Source organism: Rhamphochromis longiceps, linkage group LG2, assembly GCF_057381845.1.
Source record: "Rhamphochromis longiceps isolate RC_006_pf linkage group LG2, R_longiceps_female_GT1.1, whole genome shotgun sequence".
NCBI classification, from domain to species: domain Eukaryota; kingdom Metazoa; phylum Chordata; class Actinopteri; order Cichliformes; family Cichlidae; genus Rhamphochromis; species Rhamphochromis longiceps.
Genome location: NC_140558.1, coordinates 35,776,664 through 35,784,173, shown reverse-complemented (window position 1 = coordinate 35,784,173; position 7,510 = coordinate 35,776,664). Strand labels below are relative to the sequence as shown.

At 45.5% G+C, this 7,510-nt stretch overlaps 1 protein-coding gene across 1 annotated transcript; it reads right to left on the bottom strand.

The window, feature by feature from the left end:
• Positions 1 to 1,204: 1,204 nt before the first annotated feature.
• Positions 1,205 to 3,639, bottom strand: LOC146677779 (uncharacterized). The gene has a single exon (XM_085382705.1). The coding sequence runs from the start codon at positions 3,534 to 3,536 to the stop codon at positions 1,641 to 1,643; it is 1,896 nt and encodes a 631-aa protein (XP_085238831.1). The 5' UTR covers positions 3,537 to 3,639; the 3' UTR covers positions 1,205 to 1,640.
• Positions 3,640 to 7,510: the final 3,871 nt, after the last annotated feature.

The window sequence follows — 7,510 nt, the reverse complement described above, 5'->3', positions numbered from 1 at the left end:
TCCCTCTTTATTCTCATTTATGTAATATTCCCACTGACTGAGTCTAAGTGTCTTCTCTCTAAAAGTGTCTCTGTGTGTTTTTTTTTTAAACCAAACTCAGTTTATGTCCAAAATTACACTTTTGCGTATGTTCTCTACCAAAATATAAATTCTAATTATCTAACTTCCACAACTGCAGAATAAAAGTATGTGGGCTTTCGTGTGAATAGATCTATGAAGTGGCACTTGTGAGTCGTGAAATTCACAGACAATTGGAACAAGGAGGTTAATGTACCCTCTTTGTTCTACTTACAAATTTAACCCTCCTGCCATCCTTTAAAAAACTCACACCCATCACCCTAGGGACCATTCTCAGCCACGCCATAAAAAGACCATATATCCATATTTTATTCCACTTTAAATTAGCCAACCTTGTAAAACTACTTCTCCCTGAAATATTCATGTAAAGTTTTAATTATATTTTCGTTGTTTTAACCCTTCAAATCCCAGTGTTATTACATGAGCGCCCTGTGTTATAAGCCCCAAAAACCAAAAAACGAAACTAAATATTTCCACAAAAAAAACAGTTGAAGTAATATGTGATTGTCATTATAAGTAGGCCTTTAGATGGACCAAAGATTGGCACCAACACACATTTTGACTTGCCATTATTTTTTTTGCATTTTTTTTGCAATTTAAAAATTAAAACTTCAAGGCCCTGAGTCTTCATTGACATCCAAGAAAAGAAGAAAAAATAAAATCATATGATGATAATTTGGGGTTGAAAAATAGCGTTTATAATGGAAGTCAATGGGCAGAAAATGGTCCCCAGGGTGATGGGTGTGGGGATTTCTGCTGCTCAGCCATTTTAGGCTGATTTAAGGAATTCACACTGGAATATTAACATTGACAGGTAAAAACTATCCTGTGGCAAGTTTGGTTATATTCCACTGAACACAGTGGAAATGGCAGCCATTTAACACATAGCAGTGGCACAAAAAGGTCCCAAGAAGGCAGGAAGGTTAAACTGGCACCGGTGTTTAATGGTGCATTTGTATTAGGATACAGTTGCATCTCCTGCTTATAGTATGTTGACAAAATTATTCAAAACCTCCACTGTAATAGCTGTTAAACAATGTCTGTGTCACGGCTGGCGGAGGGAGCCGTGTGGTGTGGAGGAAAAGGAGGACCCAAGATGCAGCAAACTGATGATACGAGTGATGTTTTATTTACAAAGGTGGCGGTGACAAAAACAGGCAACGAGGTATGAGTACTTTACAAACGGAAACCTAAACTGGGAGAAACTAAATAGCAAACCTGAGATCGTACAAAGGGGGTGCGGGGCAGAGGGACGCAGAGACAGGACACCATGGAACGCAGATGAATGCAGAGATACGCAGAAATACACGGATGAGTGCAGTGATACATGGATGAACGCAGACGAGCCGACGAGGAGCACAGGCAGACACCAACTATAAATACACACACCAGGTAATGAGGAAATGGCACACAGGAGGGGACACAGCTGGAACTTAATGGGCATAACGAGACACAGACCTACAAAGTAAAACAGGAAATCTAGAACCCGAACCGGACACAAGGGGGGAGGACACAGAATAACTAGAACAGAGGGAAATAGTCACAAAACACAAAACGCTGGGTCAACGACCCAGGACCATGACAGTACCCCCCCCTCCAAGGGCTGGCACCAGACAGCCCAAAACAAAAACAGACGACCAACCCAGGGCGGGCGGCGGGGGCCCAGGACGGAGGGACCAACACCGAACAAAACAAGCTCCAGCGGACCGAGGGAATTGTCCAAAACAAAAACACACATGCTGGAGTACCGGGACAAAACACAGTTCAGGAGGCCGGCCCAGAGGCTCACAGCTCAGAAGTCCAGGATAGTTTATCTTCTGAGGCCGGCCACGTTGGCGACACAGCTCCGAAAGCCGACCGAGTGGAAGGCAGCGGTGGCGGAGCGGAGGCAGTTCAGGGGGCCGCCCGTGCACACGGCAGCGGCGGCAACAGGGAAACCGTTCAGGCGGCCGACCGTGCGGACAGCAACGGCGGCGATGACAGAAGTCTGGAGGCCGACCGTGCGGACGGCAACGGCAGCGATAACAGAAGTCTGGAGGCCGACCGCGCGGAAGGCAGCGGCGGCGTCTAGGAGGTCGTCCATGTTGACGATGACGCTCCACCAGCGGCCTGGCAGATGACCGCCGATGTCGAGGCGGCAGTTTGGGACCCGAAGGTGGCGTGGCCGTCGCAGCACCAGACGAGACCGAAGCAGAGGCTGGACCAGATGAGGCAGCTGATGAGGATGCTGAAGCAGAAGCCGGACCAGGCGATGCTGACGAGGATGCTGGAGCCGGGCCAGGCGATGCTGAAGACACGAAGGCTGGAGCCGGACCAGGCGAGGATGAAGCAGAAGCAGAGGCTGGACCAGACGAGACTGAAGCAGAAGCAGAGGCTGAAGCCGGGCCAGGCGTGGGTGAAGCAGAGGCTGAAGCCGGGCCAGGCGTGGGTGAAGCAGTGGCTGGACCAGGCGACGGCGTGGGTGAAGACACAGAGGCCGCAGCTGGCGAGGATGGAGACACAGAGGCTGCAGCTGGTGGAGATGATGGGTCTTGGGGCTGGCCGGGCTCCTCGGGCCCCCCAGCAGGCGAAGCAGGAGGCTGGACGGGCTCCTCGGGCCCCCCAGCAAAAACAGTCTCTGGACCAGTGGGCACCGGGGCCCCTGGAACACACAGGTCAGAACCAGTAGGCGCACGGGCCTCTGGCAGGCACAGTTCAGAACCAGCAGGCGCACGGGCCTCTGGCAGGCACAGAACAGAACCAGCAGGCACACGGGCCTCTGGCAAACACAAGGCAGACTGCAGCTGCACAGGGCATTGACCCAGCTCGGGCAGCGACAGCCGGATACAGTCCTCAGCTGGCTTCTTAATCTCCAGGGGTCCAGAGTCGGCCGGGGGCTGGGACCCAGCCTCTGGGGAGGCCCTGGAGTGCGTCACAGTCTCTGGGCTGGCCAGAGCTAGTGGCTGCTGGGCGGCTAACTGAGCTACCTGCTGGGCAGCTGGCTCAACAAACACAGCCCCGGAATAAACAGTCATTCGAGCTGGCGAAACAGACGGAGTGTCTTTTCCACTCACCACAGCCGGCAGTTCCGAAGTCCTACTCTCCGGCTGTGGGGCGACGCGCCGACGGCGCGATCGTCGCTTCCTCCTGGGCGAAACCTCCGGCGGGCCGGGCAAAACCTCCGGCGGGCCGGGCAAAACCTCCGGCGGGCCGGGCAAAATCTTCACCGCCGGGCTGGGTTGGGAAGCGGTAGCGGCTGGAGGGCGAAGGTGCAGCTCATGAAGGAGGAAGTCCCGTGCCAGCGGGTGAAGCGAGTCTAGCAGCCAGGAGTGTGCAGAGAGTAGCTGCTGTAGCCTGGCTTCTACAGCGCGGTGGAACTCTTCTTCCTCCTGCTCGAGCCACAGGTTTACCAACCTTGCGACCGTGTCGGTTACCTCCTCCCGAAACTCCTGGGTAGGTGCGAATGCTGCTGGGTCCATGTTGGTCGGCTCGTACTGTCACGGCTGGCGGAGGGAGCCGTGTGGTGTGGAGGAAAAGGAGGACCCAAGATGCAGCAAACTGATGATACGAGCAGGCCCGGCCCTAACCAATCTGGCGCCCTAGGCAAGATTTTAGGTGGCGCCCCCCTACATCGGCAGTGTAGTGTATGTACTCACAAGAAACCGAATAGCTTTGTCTTTGACCTTTTTTTTTTTTACTTAAAGAAAGCAAATTCACAATCAGAATAATTAACAAGATAAAAAAAGATATGAATAAATAAATGAATACAAAAAATAAAAAATGAATATATGAAATACAATAAATTTTACATACATAAACACAATAAAATGTGTCAACAAGTTGGATAAAATAAATTAAAAATACAATATAAATAAGGCAACAGGAAGACCGCTTGATGCTGCTGCATCATGGCTGGGTTGTGCTGCTGATGCTGCATCACTGGTGGGTTGTGCTGCTGAAGTGGAGGCAGCAGCGGTAGATGTGGTAGATGGCCCAGGGGTGGGATTTAGAAACTTCAACAGTGCATCTGAAGAGAGGAGTATGTGACACCACTGAGTATTAAAGTCTAATAATAAAAACATATGATTCCAGGAATAAAATGAAATGATATAATATAAATGAAAAACCAAAGAGATATATGTATGATGTTAACTCTTATGCAAATTAGATTAGATTCAATTTATTGTCATCATTACAGTGAAATGCTGAATAGCAGAATGCAAAGTAAAAGTATAAAATCATATGAGAATGTTATGTTATGATTATCTTTGACCGAATCACAGCAGTGCTCATATTAAAAAACAGCATTCCCTCTCATGTGATATTGCTTAATTAACATTAATGATGTGCACTTTAACAACTAGGCTTACAACTATAATATATACAGGGGTGGAAAAGTGACTATTACCTGCAGGGTAAACGTTAGCTAACCAGAAGGCAATAACAATGTAAACAAAAAACACCTGCTTAAAAGATGAATACAAATGAGGAATGGTGGGAAAGGTGGGAGTACTGTAATTACCTAACGTTACATTATTATTTTCCATAACAATTTAGCCCCCTCCACAATATTAACTGACGTTAAAACAGTTAACTAGCTATTTATTGATTAGCAATTAGCGAATCATGTAACATTAGCTTAATCCTAAAAATTTAGGTTACTATCACATTCAGACAAATAATTTCATGTAGGCTAACGTTACCTACCTCTGTCTTTTTCTCATTTCTCCTCCTCTTCTTCTCTCTTTTTTCTTCCCTGGGCACCTGACAGTTTTGGCCTTTTTGACATCTTGTGTTGATTTTTTGATGTGGTGACGTCCAAAAGGAACCATGATACGGGAAGGGAGGGGGCGCACCGTGCGGGGAGGGGGGGCATAATGTTGTAACAAATAATGTTTCTATTAAATAAGCTTTACTTTGCATTTTAATTAACGTGGGATTATTTTTTGTATTTAGAAATAATAGTACCAACTTTTTTTTTTTTTCAACATTTATGGCACTGGCGTGGCGCCCCCTGATGGACGGCGCCCTTAGCATTTGCCTATACGGCCTATGCCACGGGCCGGCCCTGGATACGAGTGATGTTTTATTTACAAAGGTGGCGGTGACAAAAACAGGCAACGAGGTATGAGTACTTTACAAACGGAAACCTAAACTGGGAGAAACTAAATAGCAAACCTGAGATCGTACAAAGGGGGTGCGGGGCAGAGGGACGCAGAGACAGGACACCATGGAACGCAGATGAATGCAGAGATACGCAGAAATACACGGATGAGTGCAGTGATACATGGATGAACGCAGACGAGCCGACGAGGAGCACAGGCAGACACCAACTATAAATACACACACCAGGTAATGAGGAAATGGCACACAGGAGGGGACACAGCTGGAACTTAATGGGCATAACGAGACACAGACCTACAAAGTAAAACAGGAAATCTAGAACCCGAACCGGACACAAGGGGGGAGGACACAGAATAACTAGAACAGAGGGAAATAGTCACAAAACACAAAACGCTGGGTCAACGACCCAGGACCATGACAGTCTGATCATGCAGTTTCATGTTTTACATCAACGAATAGATTTTAAGTTTTCAAGTTAACGTGTTTCTTTAACAGCTTGTTCATAGTGATGCCGTTGAGGTGCAGTGCTTTCATCTCCTGCTGTCATGGACTGTTTCGCTCATTTCTATTCCCATGCCCTTTTAATAAGTAATTTGAATGCCAACGCAGTGCAGCAGGCATATCTCAGTACAGTACTTTAGTCCCTCAACATGTTCTACACGGACACACACACACACACACACACACACACAAAATAATGTATGCACGAGAATAAACATTGAATAATGGACGTGAATAATAGACCTTCTTATGGTCAGAAAGAAGGAAGTTTTTCCATGAGAGAAGGCATCTGCAGTAATTCTTGCAGTACCCCCTCATATTTTTACTTAGCATTTTGTTATTGTTGTTATTGAAATATATTTAGTCCAAAATAATTTTTTTATGTCTTGGTTTTCACAGTTTTAATCATACAGTATTTAATTTCCAGAGAATTCACTCGACGGGTAACCCCGCTCAAAACAGTCTTATGAAAAATAACTTTATGTGCCTGGTGAGAAATGTGGTTATATTATAATTTTACCATACCTATGAGCTTTAGCTTGGTGACATTAGTTACAAGCCAAAATATATTATTAGAAACCATTTCTTATTGTCTCAGTGAAAAGCACACAATGAAATACACTGCAAAAATTGAGGAAATGTTTAATCATCACTGCACAACCCCAAAACAGTTACATTTCAGAGACATCCCACTGTCCAGTCAGGAAGCATAAACCAGTGTGAATCTATTTCACGCTTTCATGTAAATTAAAGTCACAACAGGCGCAGTGTCAAGACAAAAACAACTGATCTCCCCAAAAAGGAATGGTTTTGCAAGTGGTAACCACAGACTAGTGCTCTAGTCTGTTATTTCTCCTGACTGATTTTCCTCTAGTTTTGCTTTTTGTCAGTGTCCTTGTCACTGTGGGTAGCATGAAACCATATCTGCAGCCTATTCAGACTGCACAGGCAGAACTTAAGTTGGTTCTCTGAGCCTCACAGCCTCATGTGCCAGATTGTGTCGGCAGTTATTGGATAACAAAGGCACTGGCCCTCATGCCAATCGTTGCCTTCATCTGAGAACCTCTGGAGTGTTGTGTATTGGTTCATTTCAGTCACAAAATAGTGCCAAGGAATGTCCAGGAGCTAATTCAGATCTGGATCTAGGAGGAGATCCCCAGGACACCATCCACCATCTCAACAGGAACATGTCCAGGTATTATCGAGAGTGCATACAGGTAAATGGGGGCCATAGATTACTACTGAGCCACCTTCTGACCTACAGTGGGGCAAATAGTTATTATATCCCCTGCTGAATTTGTAAGTTTGTCTACTTACAAAGAAATGAACTGTGTATAATTTTAAAGGAGAGAAAGATAACAGCAAACTAACAAATTCTGCAGGGTTTCCTACTATTATTTCCCCCAACTGTAAGTTGAGATTAACTTTTGTTACTTTGACTGTTTGGTGTGATTTTGATCAAATCTATAACCCTGAATTTATTAATAATAAAAGACAAGCATGAGGGTGAGATTGATCACAGTTATATAATACAACAGAAGGAGGAATCTATAGAGTTCTTAATTTTTATAAAAAAAATAAATAGAAAGTATACATGTCAGTCTGTGGCATCATCTATACGTACCAACTACATCAGTATAGATTTTCTTCATAGTCAGAGGCACATAACTGTACAGTATGATACTTTTTTTTCAGTCTAACCCTTCAACCAAAAGGTTTATTTTGTCACGTCCACCCCTGCAAAATAAAGCCCACCCTAATTTCTAAGCTTCAAAAGATTTACCTGAACAAAGGTTTTATTTTTAATTAATGTTGCCATGTGAATCGA

Excerpts from the sequence above, each read along its gene's own strand:
- LOC146677779 (XM_085382705.1), bottom strand. The coding sequence starts at position 3,536 with ATGGACCCAGCAGCATTCGCACCTACCCAGGAGTTTCGGGAGGAGGTA.